The following is a 25702-nucleotide window of genomic DNA, read 5'->3' as shown; positions in this document are numbered from 1 at the left end:
ACGTGCCACAACTACTGAAGCCCACGTGCCTAGAGCCCGTGCTCCGCAGCAAGAGAAGCCACCGAAATAAGCTCACGCACCACAATGAAGAGTAGCCCCTGCTCACCGCAGCTAGAGAAAGCCCGCACGCAGCAACGAAGTCCCAATGCAGCCAAAAATAAAATTAATTAAAAAAAAAAAAAAAGGAAAGAAACTCTTTGGGCAGGGTGTGGAGACAGCCACCAATAACTGCTTCAGGTGCCACTAGTGGATTGATGTCCTGGGCCCCATGAGGTTTACACCTATTAGTGAAACCCAGCAGGGGGATTTGCTTGGACAAGCAGCAGTAAAACTAAAGCTGCTGTCTGTATTGGCAGTAAACTACCCCATGACATGGATGCCTTCTGATTGAGGTCTGTTACTCTATCATGTTCCTAAACTGGCTCATTATCAGAAACAGCTGTTATAAAAATCAGATGCCTGAGACCCATTTTAGACCCGATGAATCCAATGTCTGGGCAGCTGGGTTTTGTTTGCTTTTTTTCTTTTTAAGCTCCTCAGTGCTGCTGGATAGCTTGTTTTTTCTTTCCTGAAAATGTTTCAGGAATAAGATTACATTTCTTTTAAGGGATAGTAATTTAAACAAGTTTTGTAAAAAGAGTACCTATGATTTTGATAATATGTCACCACACTTATTTGCTTTTTTCTTATAACTTAGTTTTCTCTTTGAAGGAGATGCGTTTCCCCTCTTGGTTCTGATCTTTTCATTGCAGCTGCAAGTACGTATATACTAGAGACATGGAGAATTGACACGAGCGCGCTGTAGCTCTTCAGTCAACAAATATTGAGTGTCCTGCGGTGAATGTGTAAGACCCAAAGGCCCGGCCAACAACTGGGAGGGTGCAGAACTGCAGGGATTGACAGTAGAATAAAGAAAGGTAAAGTGGAAAAAACCAGAATGTTGTAGTGGGAGGATTAGGGACCAGACGGTTGCATTTGTTCATTGAACATCCTTGAGCAACAGAGTTATAACCACGAATAATCCGCAGCCCCTGGCCCCAGGGAAGCACGGGTCCGAGAGAGGTAACAATTTCAACCGGAACCAACCATTGACACTTCAGTGTGAACTGGGACAAGAGCCCTTTTCCCACAGGTGGGAGAAGAGAGCGGGCGGAGCGCGGTGAGGACTGCGGTGGAGCGAAGGAAGGACCGCCCCTTCCCCTGTAACTGATCTAAGGGCCCGCCCCGACCCTGGACCTCACGGCGGAAACCATCGCGTCATCACAACAGCCTCCTCCCGCCTCTCCCACCCGCTCTCACGTCGCCGCGGCCCGAGAGGGGAGCGGCGGGGCCAGCTCGCTGCGGCCACACTCCCGCGAGAGCGCCTAGTCCCGCGGGCGGCGCACGCGCAGACCCGGCACGCCTGCGCCTCAGGCCCGACCCCTCTTCCGTGAGCGCTCGGGATGTTTGGCGTTACCAAGGAGCTGCTGGGGCCCTTGAGAACGCCGCTGGTCCCTGCGGCAACCCGGGAGGACCAAACCCGACCGAGGTGGCCGCGGCCAGAGCGGCTGCGATGATGTCCAACCCAGTGCATGGCCTGCCCTTTCTCCCGGGCACGTCCTTTAAGGACTCCACGGTGAGCACTTCTCTGCCCAACCCCCTGTCCCCACCCCCGGGCGGCCTCGGAGGGCTCGCAGCTGCTCGAAAGATTGCGTCTCCTTTCTCGTCCGCGCGAGTTTGTCCTCTTTCCCTTCAAACCCGTCCTTTTGCCCCAACCCTGTTCTCTTTTCTCCCTCACCCAGCCTCACCCTCCCTGTCCCATTTTGCCCTCCGCCCATCCCTCTCTAGTTTTTCCACTCCACCCTGGCATTGTGTTGGCCTCCCAGCGTTCTTACTTGCTGCTCTCCTCCTCTAGATCACTGATTTACCCACCTTGCTCCCGAGCTCTCCCTCGGTCCTCTCCCTAGCTCATTCTCCCACCCCGTACCCCTCTCTGACCAGCTCCATCCTTAAACCCTCCCCCCTAGTCTGGGCCCTTTCCCCGACTCAGCCTCTCTACACCTTCATCCTTATTTCCACAGCCCCATCCCACCCACTCTCCCCAGGCCTATCTTTCCCGCCCGCGTTCTTCCTCTTCTGAATCCTAGACCCAGTAATCGCTCCCACTCCCAGCTCCATTTCCTGTCTTATTTACCGCTTCCACCCATTGGCTTCTTTCTGCCAGGTCCTTTACTGCAGTCTTCTCCCTTCTCATTTATGCGTTTACCGCACCTCATCCCTTTTCTACAGTCTAGTCCCACCTTCACCCTGTTCTTGTTTAACCTTCTTTCCCAGTTGTTCTTTCTCCAAAAGTTAGACTTTCAACACTTGGCCGTCTTCCTCCCAAACCATCCTCAGGTGCTTTGTAGGAGATAATTCCACATAAATTCCCTCCACTACAGTTGATTCGTTGCTGTTTTTTCTTCTACTAGCTCTTTTCTTTTCGCTTTAACATTTTTATAAAAGATTCCTGTTTAGATTTTGTTTCACTCTTCCCCTACTTTGTGTTTTTAGTTGCATCCTCTAGACAAAATTGAAGAGAAAAAAAAAAATAGGCTTGTGGTTTTTTTCTCTGACATAGTTTAGCCCTTGACAAAATTATTAATTCTGAAATTTCAGGGTTACTGAAATATATGTTGGAATATGAACATTAAGATTCAGTAGGCTGATAGGCTGATTATCAGAGATGAAACAATAATAATTTATATGTATATAGTTTAATAATTTAAACTATAAGTTCCTCTCCCTGATCATGAAGGTCAGATAAAATACATAGTCAATTTATTTTCTTTGGGAGAATGAATTGAAATTGAATGTTTGGTGAGGGAATTTGGATTCTGAATCTCTTCTTCATAGTTATTCCTGCATTAAGACACAGCATTGTAGATTTTTTGCTTCAGTGGGCTTTTCAGTTTTATGAAACTTAAAAATGTTGTAGGCACATTCTTGCCCTGTGCAGGAACAGCTTACCATTTGCTGTTGGTGAGTGTGGGTTACCCATGGGGCAGGGTTGATTTGATTTGGGATTACAGAGGTGTGGGTTGGAGGTGCCAGGCTCTGAGAACATATATTGCCGTACTGCAAGTAAGATGAACTGTGCATTGGACATATTTCAGATTTTAAATACACTGGCCAAGTGTCAGCCAATTTGCCTTATTTTGATATGTGAAAAACATGGTCACTGTCTTCAGCCCTGAAAGACTAGGTATGTGTAACTCTCAAGACCTTCAGAAGATGAACCACAGGGACTAAGGTGGGGAGCCTGAGGTGGCCTTGCCTGGGGTGCCCTTGAAGTCCACTGATAAAGGTCGTATAGCTGAGTGATGGTAGAGATGTCTGTCTCAAACGGGAAAAGCAAATGAAGCAGCTGATGTTGCTTCTGTCTTTAGAGGTGGGAAAAGAGGAGCTTGAAGTTACACAGGTTACCCAGTGATGAAGTCAACTCAGCCCATTTTGTTCTGTGTCATTTGTGTTATGTCCTGTCAACTGATATGTGACCCTGAATGTACAACCCATAAAATAAAGTTCACAGTCCATAACTCTTAGCAAAAGAAGGTTACTCTATTGCACCTTTTATGTTAGTACAGATCCTGAGAGATGGTAGGTTGGGCTGCAAAGAAATTAGGTAAGTAAGTCAGTAATTTTTTTCATAAAAAACATTTTATGATTTATCTGTGTGTATATATGTATGTGTATAAATATGATTTTGAAAGCAACATTGCAAAGAACAGAAAAAGGAAAAAAATTTCCATCAAATTAACATAATCTCTAATTTTCCCTTCCACTTTTTTCCAACTTTATTGAGATATAATTGACGTATAAATTTAAAGTGTACAACCTGTTGATTTGATATGCTTGTATTTTGCAAAATGATCACCACCATAGCATTAGCTAACACCTCCATCCAGTCATATAATTACCATTTCTTTTTTGTGATGAGAACATTTAAGATCTACTCTCTTAACAACTTTCAAGTATATAATACACCATTGTTAGCTGTAATCATCATGCTGTACATTAGATCCTCAGAATGATTTCATTTTATAACTGAATAAACTGGAAGTTTGTATCCTTTGACCACTCTCTCCCCATTTCTTCTACCTCCACCCCCTGGTAACCACCACTCTACTCTCTGTTTCTATGAGTTTGGATTTTTTAGATTCCACATATAAATGATATCATGCATACAGTATTTGTCTTTCTCTTGCTGATGTTTTTCACTTGACATAATGCCCTCAAGTTTCATCCAAGTTGTCAGAAATGGTAGGATTTCCTTCTTTCTCATGGCTGCATACTATTTCATTGTATATACATGTATAAATATGTATATACACATTCGTACACACATATATGTCATATCTTTATCCATTGGTTGAAACAGATTGTTTCCATATCTTGGCTATTATGAATAATGCTGTATTGAACAGGGGGTGCAGGTATCTCTTCAAGATCCTGTTTTCATTACCTTTGGATATATACCCAGAAATGAGATTGCTGGATTGTATGGTAGTTCTGTTTTTAATTTTTTGAGGAACCTCCACACTTTTCCATAATGGCTGTACCAATTTACATTCCCACAAGGGTTCCCTTTTTTTCTCCATATCCTTTTCAACAGTTGTTAGCTCTTGTCTTTTTGATGATCGCCATCCTAGCAGGTGTGAGATGTTATCTAATTGTGGTTTTAATTTGCATTTCCTTGATGATTAGTGATGTCAAGCACCTTTTCACATACCTCTTGGCCATTTGTATGTCTTCTTTTGGAAAAATATCTATTCAGTTCCTCTACCCATTTTTTTTTTCCTCTGCCTATTTTTTAACCAGACTTTGTTTATTTGGATTGTTTTTGTTTTGCTATTGGGTTATATGAGTTCTTTATATATTGGATATTAATCCCTTATTAGATATATGGTTTGCACATTTTCCTCCCATTCTGTAGGTTGCCTTTTCATTTTGTTGATGATTTCTTTTGCTGTGCAGAAGCTTTTTAGTTTAATGTAGTCCCACTTATTTATTTACTTTTGCTTTTGTTTCTTATGCTTTTGTTGTCAGATCCAAAAAATCATTGCCTAGAACAATGTCAAGGAGCTTTCCCATGTTTTCTTCTAGGAGTTTTACAGTTTCAGGTCTTATGTTTAAGTCTAATCCATTTTGAGTTAATTTTTGTGAGTGGTGTAAGATAGGGATCCAATTTCATTCTTCTGCATGTGGTTATCCAGTTTTCCCAACACCATTTATTGACGAGACTGTCCTTTTGTCATTGTGTATTCTTGGCTTTCTTGTCAAAGATTAGTTGACTGTATATGTGAGGGTTCATTTCTGGACTCTCCATTCTGTTCCATTCATCTATGTGTCTATTTTTCTGCCAATACATACTGTTTTGATTACTGCAGTTTTGTAGTATAGTTTGAAATCAGGATGCCCCCAACTTTGTTGTTCTTTCTCAGGATTGCTTGGCTATTAAGAGTCTTTTGTGGCTCCATAAAAATTTTAGGATTTTTTTTTTTCTATTTTTGTGAAAAATGCCATTGGAATTTTGATACTGATTGCATTGACTCTTAGATGGCTTTGGGTAGTATGGACATTTTAGTAATATTAATTCTTCCAAAACATGAATATGGGTTTCTTTTCATTTATTTGTGTTATCTTCAGTTTCTTTCATCAAAATCTTGTAGTTTTCAGTGTACAGGCCTTTCACCTCCTTGGTTAAATTTATCCCTAAGTATTTTATTGTTTCTGATGCTACCATAAATGAGATTGTTTTCTTAATTTCTCTTTCAGGTAGTTCACTGTTGGTGTGTAGAAACACAACTGATTTTTGTATGTTGATTTCTGTATCCTGGAATTTTACTGAATTTGTTGACTCGTTCTAACAGTTTTTTGATGGAGTCGTTAAGGTTTATAAGTATAAGATCATATCATCTGCAAACAAAGACAGTTTTACTTCTTCCTTTCCTATTTGGATGCCATTTATTTCTTTTTCTTGCCTGATTGCTGTGGCCAGGACTTCCAGTACTATGTTGAATAGTAGTGGTGAGAGTAGGCATTCTTGTCTTGTTCCTGATCTTAGAGGAAAAGCTTTCAACCTTTCACCTTTGAGTATGATGTTAGTTGTAGGTTTGTCATCTATGGACTTTATTGTGTTGAGATATGTTCCTTCTATACCGAATTTTTTGAGCATTTTTGTCATGAAAGGATATTGTATTTTGCCAAATGCATTTTCTGCATCTGTTGAGATGATCATGTGATTTTTATCTTTCATTCTGTTGATGTGATGTATCACATTTATTTATTTGCACATGTTAAACCATCCTTGCATCTAAGAAATCAGTCCCACTTGACCGTGACTCAAGTGGGACTCAAGTGGGACTCAAGTGGGACTCAAGTGGGACTCAGGTGGGTGTATGACTCTTTTAATGTGCTGTTGAATTTGGTTTGCTGCTATTTTGTTGAGGATTTTTACATCTGTGTTCATCAGAGATATTGGTCTGTAATTTTCTTGTAGTTTCCTTATCTGGCTTTGGTATCAGGGTAATGCTAGTCTTATAAAATGAGTTTGGGAGTGTTCCCTCCTCTTCAGTTTTTTGGAAGCATTTGGGAAGGACTGGCATTAATTCTGCTTTAAATGTTTGGTAGAATTCACCAGTGAAACCATCTGGTCCCAAGCTTTTCTCTATTAGGAGGTTTTTGATTACTGATTCAGTTTCCTTACTTGTTATTGGTCTGTTCAGATTTTCTATTTCTTCATGATTCCATCTTGGTAGGTTGTACATTTCAAGGAATTTATTGATTTCTTCTAGGTTATCCAGTTTGTTGGCATGTAATTATTCATAGTAGACTCTCATGCTCCTTTGTATTTCTATACTATCAGTTATAATGTCTCCCTTTTCATTTCTGATTTTATTTGAGTCCTCTCTCTTTTTTCTTAATCAGTTAGCTAATTTGTCAATTTTGTCTTTTTAAAAAAACAGCTCTTAGTTTCTCTGATCATTTCTATCATTTTTCTAGTGTCTATTTCATTTATTTCTGCACTGATCTTTATTATTTCCTTTCTTCTGCTGACTTTGGGCTTAGTTCTTCTTTTTCTGGTTTCTTGAGGTATAAAGTGAAGTGGTTTATTTGAGATCTTATTTCTCAATGCAGGCATATATCATTATAAACTTAAACCTGCTTTTGCAGCATCCTGTAGATTTTCATTTTTGTGCTTCCATTTTCATCTGTTCAAGATTTTTAAAATTTCCCTTTGATTTCTTTGACTCATTGGTTGTTCAGGAGTGTGTTTTTTAATTTTCACATATTTGTGAATTTTCCAGCTTTCCCCCACTTATTGATTTCTAGTTTCATGCCATTGTGATTGGAAAAGACACTTGGTATGATTTCAATCTTCTTAAATTGCTGAGACTTATTTTGTGGCCTATCATATGATCTATACTGGAGAATGTTTTGCACATGCTTGAGAATAAAGAGTGCTGCTGTTGAATGGATTGTTCTGTATGTGTCTGTTAGGTCTATTTGATCTGAATAAAGAATGCTGCTGTTGAATGGATTGTTCTGTATGTGTCTGTTCGGTCTATTTGATCTAAAGTATGGTTCAAGTGCAGTGTTTTCCTTGTTGATTTTTTTTATCTGGCTGATCTGTCCATTGTTGAGAGTGGGGTATTGAAGTCCCTTGCTATAATTGTTTTGTTGTCTATTTCGCCCTTCAGATCAACAGTATTTGATCACATAAAAATCTACCCTTTTACTCCCCGCCCCTTATTTTTTTGATGTCACCATTTACATCTTTTTTTTTTTTTCATTTACATCTTTTTGTATTGTGTATCCATTAACAAATTGTTGAAGCTAGGGTTAAGTAGTCTTTATACTAGAGTTAAGTAGATAACACATCACCATGTTACAGTATTAGGGTGTCTCTGTTTACCTTTACCAGTGTGTTGTATAGTTTCATGTTACTAATAAACACCTTGTTGTTTCAGCTCAAAGAACTCTTTTCAGCATTTCACGTAAGGCAAACTTAGTGGTGACGAAGTCCTTTAGCTTATACTTATTAGGAAAAGTCTTTATCTTGCCTTCATTTCTGAAGGACAACTTTTCTGGGTAAAGTACTCTTGGTTGGCAGTTTTTTTCTTCATCACTTTCTAGAGGCCTAAGCTGGCTGCTCGTGTGGTTCCTGGGCTCTGCAGGGGACAGGGGAGAGGAGGGAGCCAGGAGGGACTCAGGTGGTGGTCTGGGAAACCCTGAATGCCTGTGGGACAAAAGCTGGTGAAGTCTGCAGGGGCTACATGGCAGCTGCAGCCATGCTGGCTGTTGGCTGTGGGTCAAAATCTGCTGTTTGTCTGCCAAGCAGGTCTCTGTGAACCACAGTGGCTCCCACTGAGTGGGTGCTGCCAGTAGCCCCTGCTTTTCTTCTTTGTTCCTAACTGGCTCTGTACACTTCTGCTTCACTAGTCTGGGTGGGGTGAAACTGAGGTGGGACCTTCGTGCAGTGTCTGCAAATGACTGGAGAGCTGACTGCCCACCCTGCTTTTCCTTTCCTGGTTGAGGGAAAGTTGCCTCCTGGGGCTGAACAGTGCTGGCTTGGGGGATGGGATGATGCAGACAGAATGGGTTGTCTTCCTTCTCTTCCTGTGTGAATATCCTCAGTTTTTTGTTTTACTGTGTTGCTGAAACCTCCTAAATGGACTCTGGACCTCTTCCAGAGGTGTTGTTCATGGACAGCTGTCCAACCGTTGATCTTTGTGGAGGGATGGGGAGGCTGGGTATCCTATGCCACTGTTTTGGTCTCCTCTGCCTTCAAAAATATTTCCTTTCCACTTTTTCTGTAATCTTTTGTTTTTTCCAATTACCAATGAAAATGTGTTGATTGTAAAAAAAAAAAAAAAAAAAAAAGCAACATAATTCAGAAATGTATAGTACAGACAGAGAACATTCTCCAAGTCCAGTCTTTTTTGTGCACTTGTTTGCATGCTTGTAATTAATGTGCATATAATTTTGTAAGCTGCTTTTTTGGACTTATTAAATCATAAATATTTTTCCCAGATTACCACATGGTCTTTAAAACCAATATTTTAATGGCTGCATAATAGCCCATTAGGTGAGCCTTCCATCAGTTACTCATGCTTGTCTTTTAGATTGTTTCCCATGCCATGTCTTACTATTGTAATTATAACTATTATAATTTACTATTGTAATTATAACTATTGAACATTATAATGGTCAGCCTTAGGCATATTGTTCTTTCCTGTAATTTTGGATTATATCCTTAAAGGATTGGGGGTGGAATTATTGAGTTCAAGTCTGTTCAATTTAAGTCTGTAATATCCATTTGCTTTCCAAAAAGTTATATGAATATATTAGCGTCACTGTAGCAAGAGGGCCTTTGTTTCATTTCAGGTAAAAATTCATTTCACAGAACTAGATCTTCTCAGTTCCATGGTTTATGACCACCAGATAAAATGAAAAACATGGGAAGACTAGTACAAAATTAGGAGTATACATGAGATAATATTTTAGTTTTTTGTGGAAAGTGAGCTGGTAATTAAATTGGACGTTCAGCAGCAGGGCTTTAAGTTTTATTTTAAGCTCAGGCTGCTACATCCGTCCTCCTTTCTGGCCAAGTGTTTTAGCTTAAAATACAAGAAACTTCTAAAGTAGGTAAACTTTTTGATGTAAGGTTTGTGGATGTTTATAAACAAAGGTTGAAGTTATGATATTTTTGAGAGTTAGCTTTTTTACCTAACAAATATTTATAATATAAAGACACACTTCTTTTTTTTCTTCAGAAAACAGCATTTCATAGAAGCCAGACGCTTGGCTATAGGAATGGCTATGCAGTTGTTCGACGTCCAACAGTTGGGATCGGCGGGGACCGGCTCCAGGTCAGCCAGCTGTCTCAGGCTGAGCTGGACGAGCTGGCCAGCAAGGCACCAGTCCTCGCGTACGGCCAGCCCAAGCAGGCCCCGCGTGCAGAATTCATTCCTGCCTATGTGGCTTTCGACAAAAAGGTATCATCTGGGATGGAAGGATACCCCTTGAATTCAAATTTCTGAGAGCCAACTGTTTGCAGAAAAGTCAACAGTAAACCACAGCCTTTCCAGATACTCTGAGGAGAAAATTGTTCAAATGCTTCAACCCTTAGTCATAGACAGCTGAACTCAGGATTGAAAGACCCTTTCTTTACTCAGGAAGCCGATTACAGAAAATAATTCCCTGTAGATGTCACTGAAATATTTTCTAAATACAGTTTTAAAAAGTTGGATGAGTTCTGAATTCTTGAGTTCATATTGCTATGTTTACCTGTTCTGTGTTTTCTACTTTTTAAAAGTCCTGTATTCTGTAGTAATGACAAATCCTTAATCTCTGTGTAGTGCAGAGTGTCATCATGACAGTGACTTCATCTGTTGTCAGTTTTCTCCAGGCTGTCTCCATATGTTTTGTTTTTCAGGGAACATTTCAGATTTGGCATAATATAACCAAAGGGTAGTATAACATTTTTGTTTGTGTCTTATTTACCCTTATGCTTTTGTAATGTGAGTTGCTTTATTTCCGTCTGTTAACATTTCCACATCATCCTTGATTTTCCTTGTCGCTGAGCTTCCTCTTTTCACTAAGGTGAGCTTGTCCTAACCCTAGCCATGCAGCAGAATTACTGATGGGACTTTTAAGAAACTTGGATGTTGCCCCAGCCCTCACTGATTCTAATTTCTAGATGATTTTTATGTATAACTGGCTGTGAGAACTACTGACTAGTTTTTATAAGTTAGCTTTCTTCATTTACTCCTAGCCTATCTTATTTCTCTCTTTTTTGGTCTTACTTTTCATTTTATTATTTTTGTTAAGTGTCTATACCATTTTCATCCAGCTGGCCAATCTTTATTAATAGAGTACCAGTTGAAGCTAGAGGCTGGAAGTTACAAAATAATCTAGTGGTGGAAATATGCCATTTACATTAATAATCACTTAATTAAAAATTTTTTTAATGTATCAGCCGTAATCTATATCATCTCCCCTTCCCCATCTCAACTAACTCATTTGATACAAACACGTTGACATGTCCACTTATAGGCTGAACCTAAACATCCATATCAATGATATGATTGGGTATTTCTTTACCTTTTTCTTGTTTCTCTTGTGTATTTACAGCTGTGACAGGCACTGCAAAACCAGTAGAAAAGGGAAAGGGGTGAAAATACAAGAGAGGAGTGGGATAGGCATTTAACAGTTTATCAAGATATAAATGGTTAGGTTCAATTTTTACTGAAAACAATCGCAAATAACTATTGTAAACGAGAAAGTGATAAAGTATTAATGAGGGACTTCCCTGATGGTCCAGTGGTTAAGACTTCGCCTTCCAATGCAGGGGGTGCAGGTTCGACCCCTGGTCAGGGAGCTAAGATCCCATATGCCTTGTGATCAAAAAACCAAAACATAAAACAGAAGCAATATTGTAACAAATTCAGTAAAGACTTAAGAAAAAAAGTATTAATGAAATTCAAAGAGGGAGAATTGTGCCAGAATAGGAAATAAGCTTCGTATTTTTTGTTTTTCTATGTAATTTTGTGCTAATTGTCATTACTTAATTTATACTTTTAAAATATTATTTGTAATTCATTTCTTTAAAGATAGTGCTCATGAAAAGAATATTTACATTTTTGTTTTCCTATTCATTTTACTTGGATCATCACCATTTCTCTATAAATGATTCTTCTTTTTTTTTTTATAAATTTATTTATTTTATTTATTTATTTTTGGCTGTGTTGGGTCTTCGTTGCTGGGCGTGGGCTTTCTCTAGTTGCGGTGATTGGGGGCTACTCTCCGTTGCGGTGCACAGGCTTCTCATTGCGGTGGCTTCTCTTGTTGCGGAGCACAGGCTCTAGGCACGTGGGCTTCAGTAGTTGTGGCACGTGGGCTCAGTAGTTGTGGCTCGCGGGCTCTAGAGCACAGGCTCAGTAGTTGTGGCGCAAGGGCTTAGTTGCTCCGCGGCATGTGGGATCTTCCCGGACCAGGGCTCGAACCCGTGTCCCCTGCCTTTGCAGGCGGATTCTTAACCACTGCACCACCAAGGAAGCCCTCTATAAATGATTCTTACCATAGATAATGAGGTAGAGTAGTTAAATGCATGGTTTTGAAACTAAGATTTTTTTTGCGATAAGAAAACTATGGGTTTTCTGAATTAAATCAGAGTTTAAATTTTTTGGTAATACCCAGAAGTCCACTTAATAGCCAGCATATTTGTCCATGTTTTGGACATTCTTTGTACCGTTCCTCATCCTTAGAATATAACTATTTCTTATGTAGGTTATAAAGATCAGGATATCTCCAAGGAGTGCCTGCATCTTTTCTCTTTGCTCCCATACTGTTCTCGTCATCATCACCCACTGTATCCATTTCCCAGGCTAACTTCCCACTCTGTTCCTGGTGTTCTTTTTCTTTCATTTTCTTCATCTTTAACGTCCATCCTACTGCCATTTCAAACACTCAGGCGACTATTTCTCTACCTAGGGTCATACCATCCTGTCTTAAGAAACCTTCTTTCTACTTGTAACCCTTTAAGCAACATTTTTCCTCACTTGATTGTCACTTCACTTAGAAGCTGACTTCTTCACCCTCAAGCCCCAAACTACTTTTTCTTAGTAGCCAGTGTTGTTTTTCTTGTCAGATCTGGAGAGGTTTTCTTTGCCAGCATTCTCTTTGACCTGTTTACAACATCTGCCATTGCTGACCCCCTTCCCCTTTGAAACTCTGCTTTTCTTTTGCTACCAGGACTCTTCACTCTCCTGGTTTTCTTCTCTCTCTCTCTCTCTCTCTCTCTCTCTCTCTCTCTCTCTCTCAATGCTCCTGCTCTGGCCTTCCTTCCTCCTCTCACTTTTTAACGGTAAGTGTTTTCAAGGTTCTGTTCTCATTCCTTATTCTCTATTGTTGAGAGATTTCACCCACTTTTCTGTTTTCAGCTGTCATCTCAAGGTAGACGACTATCAATGTTTATTTCCAATTCTGACCGTATTGAAACTCCAGACCTGCCTCGGGATCTCTTCACCTGTTGAGCTGTTGGCCCCTCAGGGTCTGTGTGTCTCTAGCTCAGCTCATCACCTTTTCCCGCAGGTGTGCTCTTTCTGTGCTCCCTGAGGTAATCCAAGCTTGAAGAGCTTGAAACCTGAGCCGCGTTTGGCTCTTTCTGGCTTCACTCCCCACATTCAGTGATTTGCCGAATCAAGTATCTCTCACTTCCCTTTCCTCTCCCGCTATCCTAGTTCAGACAAGCAGCGTGTTAACAGCTAACATGCCGTTGACTGTTGTATTAGTCTCTTTCTTGTTTTTTATGCTCATGACAGGTCTACTGCTTGGTTTATTCCCCAAAGCACAGCTCTGATGATATCACTTCTCAGGGAAAACATTACCACTACCCAGCTGCTCTAGCCCCCAGATGAAAGTCATCCTTTTTTAAAAATTTTTTTAATTTAATTTTTTTAATTGAAGTATAGTTGATTTACAATGTTGTGTTTCAGGTGTACAGCAAAGTGGTTCAGTTATACATATATATATATCTATTCTTTTTCAGATTCATTTCCCTTATTATTATAAGGTTATTATACAAAATATTGAGTATAGTGCCCTGAGTTATACAGTGGGTCCTTGTTGGTTATTTCATATATAGCAGTGTGTATCTGTTAATCCCAAACTCCTGATTTATCCACCCCCTCCTGAAAGTCATCGTTGACTCTTCTTTTCCCTCAAAACCCACATCCAATCTTATCATCAAGCTCTGTCATTTCTGTCTCTAAAATATATAACTAATCCATTTACATATTTCCAACTCCACTATTACCATTAATTCATTTTCCACAGAACAGCCAGGCCTATCTTTTAAAAATAAATATCAGAACATGTCACGTACTGACCTAAATACTTCTCCGTGGCTTTCTCATCATATATACAACTGTACAGGTTCCTTGCAGTCACCACGAGACCTGGCCCTCCCTGCTGTTTCTGCAGCCTTTTCCTGGGCCTCTCTTTTCCTCACCCACTGTGTTTCAGTCACACTAGATTTATTTTCCTTATTTTCTTGAGATTGTAATACACCACCCCAGGACCTTTGCATGTGCTGTTTCCCCTACCTGGAATAGCTTTCCCTCTGCTCTTAAGCAGCTCACTCCATCTCCTCCTTCAGTGTGACTTACTATGAAGCTTTTTCTGGCCACTATGCTAAGGTGGTCCCTTCGTATTTTTCTCTATTATCTTTTTCTTTGTTTCCTTCACAGTAGTGTATTACAGTTTGTATTGCTGATTTGTTTAGTGTTTATCTGTCCTACTTGAGTGTATACTTCATTAGCGCAAGGACTCATCTGGTCTATTCTGTGATTGGTACTCAATAAATATTAGTTGAAAAAAATGAGATGAATCATTATTTAACAAATAAAATTAACATATTTGTGTCACTGCTGAAAATTGGCAAGCTGAGCATGCAACGCACAGATATAATAGAGTAAAATAAAAAAAATAAAAAAAGGTGTAGCTAGGCTTTTTATAATTGTATGTGATATGAAAATATTCAGCATCTTCCCCATCAATTTGACATCATTGCGAATAGTTCCAAGTTTTGGGGGGCATTCTGAGCACTTCCTGGGAGTTAGGAGACTTGGATTCTAATTCTGGGTGTTGTGTTGGCACCTTGAGGAGTCTCAATATTTAGTGTCCTCATCTATATAATTAGTTAGAATACATGTAGGAATCTATCCAGCTGTAAAATTCCATGAAAAATAAATTTTTAAACACAGTATCTAAATATTACTTTTTCCTTCCTTTTTACATAATATATTTCCTTCTTATTCTACCTGGGAAAGCTAATGTTATCTTAACTACTTGCTAAACAGTTTTCCTAGATTAACTCTTTTCCAGTCATTTCTTTCTGGGTGGAGCACAGAACTCTTAATTCTGTTCTTAATAAGTAGCTAAGTGCCTTTTTGATTAACAGTCAAATAAATAAGTACATTCAGGGTTAGAGTATTTTTTCCTGAGTCTTCACATGTTGGCCTGGCTCTCTGTAATATGACTTACATGGTGAAAACATGTAGTTTTAGCCATATGTATAGATTATAAGCCAGAGGAAACCCAAGTACTTTATTGCACAAACTGATTCATATTAAAAAATCAGAGATAAATGTACAGACAGAAAAAAACTTCTAGGGTTTTTTTTTTGATGGGTAAAATTTTTACCACTTACAGTTTATGTCAGAAAACAAACTCCCAAATAACCGAGTACTTAAGAATTTAGTGTCCTAGTTAACTGAATAGTCAGTTTCTTCAATAAATACCAAATATACCATATATACATAATCAGTTACTTCTTTTCCCGGCACAACCTGAATGTACTGAAATGAATATAAAGCAAACACTTAACTGTGCATTATTTAATTTTGCATTATTTAATTTTTCTTTGCTTCAAAAGGAATGTTTTGGATTTTACAAAATGATCATGTGGTCACAATTCACTACTGTAAATGTACAAAGATAGGAGATTAGGATTCATTTGTACTGATCACATGGCATAATTCTATAAGGTTTGTTTTTAAATAACTCATTATCATTAACATTTTAAAAAACAGAATGCAAAAAATTCTGATTATTTGAGCCTTTAAAATGTGTGTGTATCTTTTCCCTGCCTCCCATTCTGAGGCCGGGTTCCTGTTGCCAAAGGTATTTTCATCCCCTCCATCTTAGAAAACAGATGGCATAGGAAACTGGGGGTGCCGCAGGCTTCAATCTTTGGTCTTCTTCTTTGTCCATGCTCACTCCTTTGGTCCAGACCCATGCCTTGAAATGTCCTTTACACAAGCGGTCCCCAACCTTTTTGGCACCTCAGACTGGTTTCGTGGAAGACAGTTTTTCCACGGACCCGGGGGGAGGGGCGGGGAAAGGTTTTGGGATGATTCAAGCGCATTACATTTATTGTGCACTTTATTTCTATTATTATTACATTGTAATATATAATGAAATAATTCTGCTGACAGGAGGCGGAGCTCAGGTGGTAATGCGATCGATGGGGAGCAGCTGTAAATACAGATGAAGTTTCGCTTGCCCGCCAGCCACTCGTGTCCTGCTGTGCGGCCCAGGGGTTGGGGACCCCTGCTTTACACAGTGAATTGTGTCCTGAATTCTACGTGTAACTGCCTATCTGACATCTCCTCTTGAATGTTCAATGGATATCTGAAACTAAACGTGTTCAAAACCGAACCCCTAATTTTGTTCCCACCCCCCCCAAACCTGCTCCACTGCATTCTGCTCCGTATCAGGTTGATAGCGGTTCCATTTTCTCGGTTGCTCAGGTCAGAATGTTGAGTCATCCTGATTCTCCTCTAATACTGACTTCTTTCCCAAAACCCAGCCCTGCATCTCAGGTTGCCTCCTGCCACAGTAACTGTGCGTGCTGAATTCAGGAAGTCTAAAATCCAGCTCACCATCTGCGCTACATAGTTGTCTTCTCAGGTAAATCTGTGTAAGCCTGTGGCTCAGGTACAGACCATTTCATACGTGAATTACTGATCATGTCCTCTTTCAATTCTTTGCAACTGTTGTAAAATGTTACTTTAAAAGGATCTTTGTCTTTTGCTTTTACCATATGATTTTTCTCCTTTAAACATTCCATTACATTCATCCATCTCATCTTTTTATTATGAGTTTTAAGGTCTTGACTCCATTATATTCATATTTCTCCTATGCAACTGCCCGTTCTCTTTAGCTTTTTATCTTGTTCTTCCACAGCAGACATTATACATTATCTCATCTTCCCATCCATTGAACCATAATTGTCTTCACTAAAGAGTCTCCTTGGTTTGTTCCTCTTACTCTAGTAGAGGTTTGGGTTAACACTCTTGCCTCCCTGAAGCATCTTTCTAATACGTTCTTGCCCTGAAAAGAAGTATTAAAAATAGAATTATAGAAATTTTTAAATCCCAACGCATGTCAACATAAGCTTTTTTTTTTTTTTTGGCCACGCCGTGCTGCTTGTGGGATCTTAGTGCCCAGACCAGGGCTCGAACTGGCATCCTTGTCAGTGAAAGCGCAGAGTCCTAACCACTGGACCACCAGGGAATTCCCAATATAAGCTTTTTATATTATCTTAAAATGTTTTTTCAAATGTACAGTAGATGTGTCATTTTGACTTTACACTGATGCTGATGCTTCCAGAGGACCTAGGATTTTCTTCGTCTAGGATAGGTGTTTCTGAGCGCAATGAGGGTATTGACACGCCACCCAAGAGTCTATGGTGGATTGTTGATTTGAGAGTCATTCATATAAAGTCTCTAAGAATGAATATGTCATTAATGTGCATTTACAAGGGACTGCACTCCTAAAGAAATGGACTGGAGACTTCATTTTCATTTTGAAACCAAAAGTCATAGTCTCTTATTCTTTCCAGAAATTCTAAGAGGGATTTTTGACATTGAAGTAAAGCTGGTAGAGTTAAGTAAGGTCTTTAAGCCATCTTGTCAAGGAACGTGTTAATAAACAGTCTACATGTAGTTTGAGTATTTAGAGCAGAGGTCAGCAAGCTTTTTCTGTGAAGAGCCAAATAATAAATATTTTGGGCTTTGCAGCTGTCTTTGTCTGCTCGAGCTGCCGTAATAAAATACAGACAGACAGGTGACTTAAACAATAGAAATTAATTTTCTCACAGTTCTGGAGGCTTCAAGTCCAAGATCAGGACTCCTGCTGATTTGGTTTCTGGTGAAGGCTCTCTTCCTGGCTTCCAGAGAGATGCCTTCTTGCTGTGTCCTCACGTGGCCATTCCTCAGTGCCTCTGGGCTAAGAGAGGGGAGAGCTCTCTTCCTCTTCTTACAAAGCCACTGGTTCTGTTGGATTAGGGCCCCACCCTTAGGGCTCATTTAATCCGAATTACCTCCTAAAGACCCTATTTCCAAATACAGTCACGTTGGGGGTTAGGGTTCCAACATATGAGTGTTGTGGGGGTGGGAGACAGTTCAGTCCATAGCAGCAGCCCAGCTACTCAGCTCTGCCCTCGTAATGGGAAAGCAACCATTAGCAATTACGTGTTAACTATTTTGTATAATTTCCATGTGTTTTGAAATTTTATTCTTCTTTTGATTTTTCAACCATTTAAATATGAAAACATTCTTAGCTTGCAGGTTATACAAAAACAGGTGGCAGGGGTAGGTTTGTCCCATGATCGTAGTTTGGCAACCCTTGACTTAGAAGATGGGAGTGATGAGTATTCGAATCTCCCTGAGTGGTTCTCGGCACAGGAAGGTACTTGGTATTTTTGGATGAGACACTAATACACCATTTTTCCCTCCCTTTTGTATTACAGGTGCTGAAATTTGATGCCTATTTCCAAGAAGATGTTCCTCTGTCAACTGAGGAACGTTACAGGATCCGCCGAGTTAACATTTACTACTATTTGGAAGATGACAGCATGTCTGTCATAGAGCCCGTTGTGGAAAACTCCGGGATCCCTCAAGGCAAGTTAATCAAACGACAGCGCCTAGCCAAGAATGACCGGGGAGACCATTACCATTGGAAAGACCTAAACCGAGGAATAAACATCACAATTTATGGCAGAACTTTCCGCATTGTTGACTGTGACAAGTTCACACAGGTATAGTATATGTTTTTGGAAGCTGTGGTGCTGAGGCATTATTCTAATCTACGCAAGGATACATGTCACTTGTTAGGGTAAGAGGAGGGCACTGATCATCTGTCCTGAGTGGATTATTGTGTAGGTTAATTTGGCATTTGTTTGTGTCCTATGTGCCATCACTATGTAGTGACATCATTTTTTTCAAAATGGTATTGCTACATATCCATTCAAATAAAGTTAAACTCCCTTCACAGCTGAATCATTTGATAAGAAATCAGTTCACATGCCAGTTCAGATAGAGAATAGGGGAGCTAGTTCCCTTGATGGGGTAGAAATATGGAAGAGGCATTGAGCAATTTAGCTGAAGTTTGGGTTTACAAAAATAGCACTACCACTATTAGCAGATATGAGCCTAAAATTTTTTGTACAATTCGTATTTTTTCCATAACTCATACTTGCTTTGTTCTAGGGAAACTTGCTACCTAAAGAATTCCTGGAATAAAAGCATTTTTAAAGGAAAACACTTTTTTATAGTGAGAAAAATCTTCCATTTCTCTATTTCATAAATATGGATTTTTTGATAACTTATACTTAATTGTAGAGAGAGAAAGAAGCGAGAGAGAGAGAGAGCGCTTTCTTTAGCACAAAGTGTAGGTATTAGGAAATCAATTCCAAATTTGTTTCACTTAAAAAAAATTTTAGTAGCAAAGGTATAGTTTCTGAATTTTTTATGCCTTTAATCCCATGTGACCTAATGCCAAATGTGATTAATTTTTACCATGCACTGAGCTCCTGTGAGTTCACTCATTTATTTTTTTCATTTAGTAATTTATTTAGCAAATGCTTACTGAGTGCCTGCTGTGTGCCAGGCACTGTTCTAGGTGCCAGGTATAAGTATTTGCCCTTATGGAGGTTATTACATTCTGGTTGGAGGAGACAAATAACAAGCAAACAAATGTATAATATGTCAGATGCTGCTAAGAGCTATGGAAGAAACTAAAGAGAGTAAAGGAGATGGGAGTTGGAGGGGGCACGATATGTAAAGGCTGGTCAGGGAAGGCCTCACTGATGAGGTGGTGCAGGGACAGGACCTCAGGGCAGTGAGGGAAGGAGCCATGGCATCCGTGTCGCCCCAGAGCTGCCGAGAAAACCGTGTAGAAGGTGGAGGTGCCAGACCATCTTTGAGATATTGTCCCCTTCAAATGTGTTTTGATCTCTCATTTTTTAGGTTTTTGAAGTTCTTTTTATCATAGGCAGTTCCAGAATTGTGCCGACAGTGAAAAATTATGAAATGTATAAATTTAAGGTATTACAATTGTTTTTACAATTGTGTCTTTACAGACAGTTTGAACATTTGCAAGTTGATCACTGAGCCATTGATCTAAGCCAGTTACAGTCAGTTCTCATTATTAATGGTAGTTATGTTCACTGCAGTCACCACAAACACTGAATTAGCAAATACTGAACCATTGCTCCTAAGAGAAATACAGAGTTAGGTTCCTACAAGCCTCTGGTCAAAACGTTACCTTGTTCTGTGTGTTCTTTCTGTTTACAGATGCCATATTTAAAATATATTGTTGATTCATTAACATTGAGGTCATGGCCAATAGCACTGTAAGTCATGCCTGAATGAAGCTTAGCTGACACTTGTATTTTTTCCTTAAGATACATCACAGCTGCCTTTTTTTCTGTGGTAAAATATACATAACCTGAAATTTAGCACTTTAACCATGTTTAGATGTACAGTTTAGTGGCACTGAGTACATATCACAGTCTTCTTGTACTGAGAACAGAAAACAGCACTGCTCTTTGGGGGCTATTTCAGACAGCAAAATCACCAACAGAAAGCACATAAGTGAGAAAAAGTGGCTCCAAATAGACCATGAAAAGGACACTTTTCCACCAGGAAAGCTGAAAACAAGAAGGCAGAACTTCACGTTGTTCAGCCTCAGCTGGCAACTCAGAATTTTCACTGCTCCGTGCACAGCTGCAAAGGACCACAAAAGCGCCACGAGGGTTGATTACAAATAAGTTTTAGCAAGTGGACAAATTTGTAAATACAGAAATTTGTGAATAATGGGGATCAGCTGTATTTTAATTACTACTGATAGACAAGAGCTGAGTATTTCAGGCACTGATGATTAGATTGAATTATGTTTTCAATTATTGATCTGTTAGGTAACAAGTTGGCTTCTGTAACAGTTTGAGATTTGTTCACATCTTATCTAATTTGATGGTTTTCACTACAGCTGGACCTGTGAGTGGATAAGGAAGAGACTGGCTTTATAGTGTGATTTGGACAAGGAACCACCTCCATTCACACATATCATCATCACCATCCCTTCTCACCCCCTCCTCATGGCTCCACATAAATGGTCCTAGAGACAGAATGAACTGAACACATTAAAAAATAAAGCTCCAGAACTCAGAGAGCTAGAATTTATTATCTCCACTAAAGTATTACCGCTGGTGTCACGGATATGAATCCTACTCCACAGATACAGGTGCACAAGAAATGTTATTTTGTTTTTTAAAAGTAACTTAAGACCTAGTTGAGCCCCAGTCCAACTGGCCTGGTGTTTCTGTTCGCCCTCAGCTTTGCCAAAGATTCTAAGCCCTGAGAATAGCAAGTAAGCAGCAGCACTCCCAGACCCAAAGGGGTCATCTGTGCAGGGTTCCTAGGTTGTCCAGTGACCAAGGGCACCTCCCTGAAGCTTGGTGCTGAGTAAGAGACTGGGCTCTGAACACCTGTGCTGACTGGCTGCACCTGTGCTCCGAGCGTCCCTGCAGAGACCTGGGGAGTCTTGCTCTTCTAAGGCCCACCAACCTGTGTCTGTTTTCCAGTCTGGGGGCATCTCCCCCTTTCTGTCTTCTTGCCCTCAAAGACATTCCCTTCTCACCCCTCCTCCTGGGACACTTTAGAATAATCACTTCAGAGAGTTTAGGCTTTTTCTAAGAGACAGGAAGAACAGTCAACTTCAGGAAGCTTCTACATTCCTGCCGAAATCCCTAAAGTAAGGTTAACAAAGGGCCTTGTTATCAGTTGTAAGCAACAAAAAGGAGTAAAACACCCATTAAATTTCTCAATCAATAATCCTGCTACACTAGTAGACCATCTCAAGGGAGGGGAGAATTTTATTGTCATCTGCAGTTCAGTAGTTTTAATAGATGTTGAGATCATAATATTTTAATATTGAAAGGATATTGGAGGGACTTCCCTGGTGGCACAGTGGTTAGGTATCTGCCTGCCAACGCAGGGGACACGGGTTCGAGCCCTGGTCCGGGAAGATCCCACATGCCACAGAGCATATAAGCCTGTGTGCCCAGGCTACTGAGCCTGCGCTTTAGAGCCCGTGAACCGCAACTACTGAAGCCCGCGCACCTAGAGCCCGTGCTCCACAACAAGAGAAGCCACTGCAGTGAGAAGCCCGCGCACCACAATGAAGAGTAACCCCCGCTCGTCACAACTAGAGAAAGCCCGCATGCAGCAATGGAGACCCAACACAGCCAAAATAAATATAATAAATAATTTTTTAAAAAGAAAGGATATTGGAGACTGCCTAATAAAACTTTAAATACTAAGATTATAAGCTAGTTAGCAGAGCTGATACTAGAACCCATGTATTTTGGCCCTGAGTTCTGTATATTTTCTATTGAATTGTCCAAAAGCAAACCACACAATTCCCAAAAGAAACCCAGATTTCAGATTAATTTCCAGTTCCAGAATGTAAACAGATCCCAGGAAATTGTTCTTTTCTGATCAACAAAAAAGGTAGTTTATTGTGCTTTTAAGAAGAATTGTCAAGTTGTATTAAAATATATAGTGACTTAAAATATTTTATTTACTCATAATTAGCAAAATAAAATTCAATGATCACATCAAGTTCAGATGCTTTCACTTTTTTTTAGTGAGATTTGAGCACTTGATTCGTCTTTCCTATTTGGCTGAAATATTTTTTGGTCTAAAATAACCAGTGGGTATGCTTTCTTTTCTTTTTTTTACGGGAAGTAATCATATATTTGTTTTAAATGAGATGGAAAGCTTGGGATTTGATTTCAGCTTAACTTTGCCATTGGGCAGCTTGCCCCCATACCTGATATGAATTACATATTGTTCAAACTATGGTTAGGTTCCCGATGTATGTATGTAAGCAGTCCTAGTACTTCCTCTGTTCCTGGGTATCTACTTAAATCTAATTGATCTGAATTCATATTTGAAGCCAGTTACCTTACCATCATGTCTTCCATTTATACTTAAGGTAATTATCAATTATTATCTGCATTATAGAACTGGGTCAATCAAAGGCTTAGTACTGCTAAGACATGCTCAAGCTGCAAACTAATGGTTAAGGTGGGCAGTAGCTTAGAAATTCTTATTATACTTATTTTTACAGCATCACTTAATATTTACTTTGAGAAGCTTCAAGAAAGATAATCATTATTAATTTTGAATTATATAGATATTTTTGGAAAGTCAAGGAATTGAACTAAATCCACCAGAGAAGATGGCTCTCGATCCTTACACTGAACTCCGGAAACAGCCTCTTCGTAAGTATGTGACTCCAACAGACTTTGATCAACTCAAGCAGTTTCTCACCTTTGACAAACAAGTAAGTGACCTGGTAGGTTTACTTGTTTCCAAATGCAGCACTGCTTATTAGCAAGTTATTTTGGTAGATGTGTATTTTGAAACATTACATCTGTAATTTAACTGGTCAGCTACAGTGCTATCTTTCTGGGGTTAGAGGTACAGGAATGCCTAAGTTTCATATCAGAGATTCAAAGATCATTGTGGAGTTAAGTCTTGTGAGCTCCACCAAACTTTTAAATCTTAAAGCAATTCCTGAGCAACATCTGCTCCCTGCTTTATACTTCTAACCATCTGCTTCTTTTCTCAAATATGAATTAATGTCAAAGAATCCTTTGGGAAACCTTAAATGAATTATTGGGATATTTCAAAGCTATTGCATATATGTAGGTTTCTAGTGTTAAACTAGTAATTTCACAGCATTCCCATTGCAGATGATTCCTTGTTTAATTTTATATTGATGTGTGAGTACATAATGTTCTGGGTATTTTCCAGCTCTGTTCCAACCTTCCTATCTTCCCCTTGTGGGCTGGTGTATTTGAGTCTTCTCCTTTACTGTACTAAAGGGAAAGAGAAAACAGAGAGATCACCCTCAGTGTTTCTTTGCTGCTTTTTTCTCTCAGACATGTAATTCCTTTTAGTTCAGAAAATTTTATCTAGCACTAGCAAGGTCTTTTAAGGACATTCTTTATATCAGTCATATGTCTGTCATTATTTTGTATTTAAAGATTGTGTTGTTGATACTGTTACTAGAAGGAACAGTTGAAAGAGCTAAAAAAAAAAAGATTAATAAATGAAAATTCTTTCCATACTAATTATATACAAACCATTCACATGTACCTTTATTAATACGCATAAAGCACTGAACAAAGGGCCCACTGCTCTTTTAATTCAGCTTCTCTTTCACTGACTAATATTTTGGATCAAAATGAATCATTCTTTCTCAGCACAAGCTTATAAGACTATTATTTAATACTTTCCAGCTGTTGACATCTGGTATATGATTTCAGATGTTTTTGTATCTTTGGTGAATACTTTGTTTTTAACCATCTGAGATTATGTCATAGTCTTTCTGGTTAATCTTTTCATCATTGTCTGATACAGAAATGCCAAAGCAGCTAAGTCAAACTCTCCACCTGTAGAATTTTTACTTAAGTTACTGCTTTGGGTTCCTCAAAGGTTCTTCGATTCTATGCGATCTGGGATGATACAGACAGCATGTTTGGTGAATGTCGGACCTACATCATTCATTACTATCTTATGGATGATACAGTGGAAATTCGAGAGGTCCACGAACGGAATGATGGGCGAGATCCCTTCCCACTCCTCATGAGCCGCCAGCGCATGCCCAAGGTTTTGGTGGAAAATGCAAGTACGTGTGATTCAGTTTATCCTCTGTTAATTGGGACCTTTCCTGGATCTCAAAGGAGTTAATGAGTGTGGTCATTCCCTTTACACTTGGGAGGTGCTTGCTGTGTTCTCGTAGGTACTCAAAAAGTGGCTTTCCCATAACTTCCCTCCTTTACTGGCCCCTCAATCCAAGCTTGTATCTCAAATGGTCTGGCAGAGATGACTGATACCAAGATCAAGGGAACAAAAGCAAAACAGCAGTGGAAGATTTATTTAAAGTGTGGAAGAGCAAGGCTTCTGAGCTGAAGCAATTTCATGTCAGATTTTTAATGCATTTCTAAAACAAGCTTGTTTTCATTCAGAGATACAGCGTACCATTTCCTTATGTGCTTTTCAGACTTTGCTTCTCACCTCAGCCACTTCCTAATCAGGAAGTTTCTATGTGGGATAACTTCAGATGGGAAAAGGCATGTCTGTGGTTCATAAAGGTGGATCCCCATTGTATCAACCCCTTGGTCTTTCTTTGCTGGTATTAAATAACCTTATCAATTGGAGTGTGAGAATGCAAACAAAATGCAGCTGAGACAGGCTGTCTGTCACTACTTCTCTGGAATAAGTAGATTTGCTTTAGTTATTGACTTAATAGTTTAAGAATTTTCTCTTACAAAAGTGTCATCTTGGTCACATGTAATGACCAATGTTTGGATGGCTGACAGAACTCTGTAATAAATACTTTGTTTTTTGGGGTTTTTTTTTTAACTCTATTTTTTGGAACTAAGAGATAAGAAATTCCAGGTATTGAGCAAGAGATTTGTCTTAGAGGTTATAAACAAATTGGCAGACTGAAAGCTAAATCCAACCTACCCACGTGTATTGCCTGGTCTGCAGAGTGTTTTTTAAAAATGCAGAGTTATTTGGGGGCAAGGAGGTGGAGATTTCCATCACTGGGAGAGTAGATAATCAGAATGTGGTGAAGGTATATCTTGATAAATATGTAATAGTTAGAAGCAAAATGTACAAGAAAGCAAATGGATGCATCTTAAATGCATAGTGCTGTGTAGAAAAAAAGTAAAAGGAGATGTATAACGCAATACCATTTACATGAAGTAAAATGCACACAAAACAGTGTAAATACGCATATAGTCAGAAAGCTG

The 25702-nt window shown here is 39.4% G+C and overlaps 1 protein-coding gene across 2 annotated transcripts in view; it reads left to right on the top strand.

Annotated features, from left to right (window-relative positions):
* Window positions 1-1318: 1318 nt before the first annotated feature.
* The window catches only part of EFHC1 (EF-hand domain containing 1), a 60390-nt gene continuing 36006 nt past the window's right edge, over window positions 1319-25702 (top strand). The window contains exons 1-5 of one of the 2 annotated variants that reach the window (XM_061194974.1): window positions 1319-1615; window positions 9798-10019; window positions 18341-18628; window positions 23071-23220; window positions 24378-24570. In XM_061194974.1, coding sequence (XP_061050957.1) covers window positions 1553-1615; window positions 9798-10019; window positions 18341-18628; window positions 23071-23220; window positions 24378-24570 — 916 coding nt within the window. In that variant the 5' untranslated portion in view covers window positions 1319-1552. The remainder of the gene's footprint in view (window positions 1616-9797; window positions 10020-18340; window positions 18629-23070; window positions 23221-24377; window positions 24571-25702) is intronic. The other variant, XM_061194975.1, reaches the window with a different exon arrangement.

This window comes from Eubalaena glacialis, chromosome 7 (genome assembly GCF_028564815.1).
Source record: "Eubalaena glacialis isolate mEubGla1 chromosome 7, mEubGla1.1.hap2.+ XY, whole genome shotgun sequence".
Classification (NCBI taxonomy): Eukaryota; Metazoa; Chordata; class Mammalia; order Artiodactyla; family Balaenidae; genus Eubalaena; species Eubalaena glacialis.
Note: the sequence above shows the minus strand (reverse complement) of the source record. Positions and strands in the feature narration are given on the sequence as shown.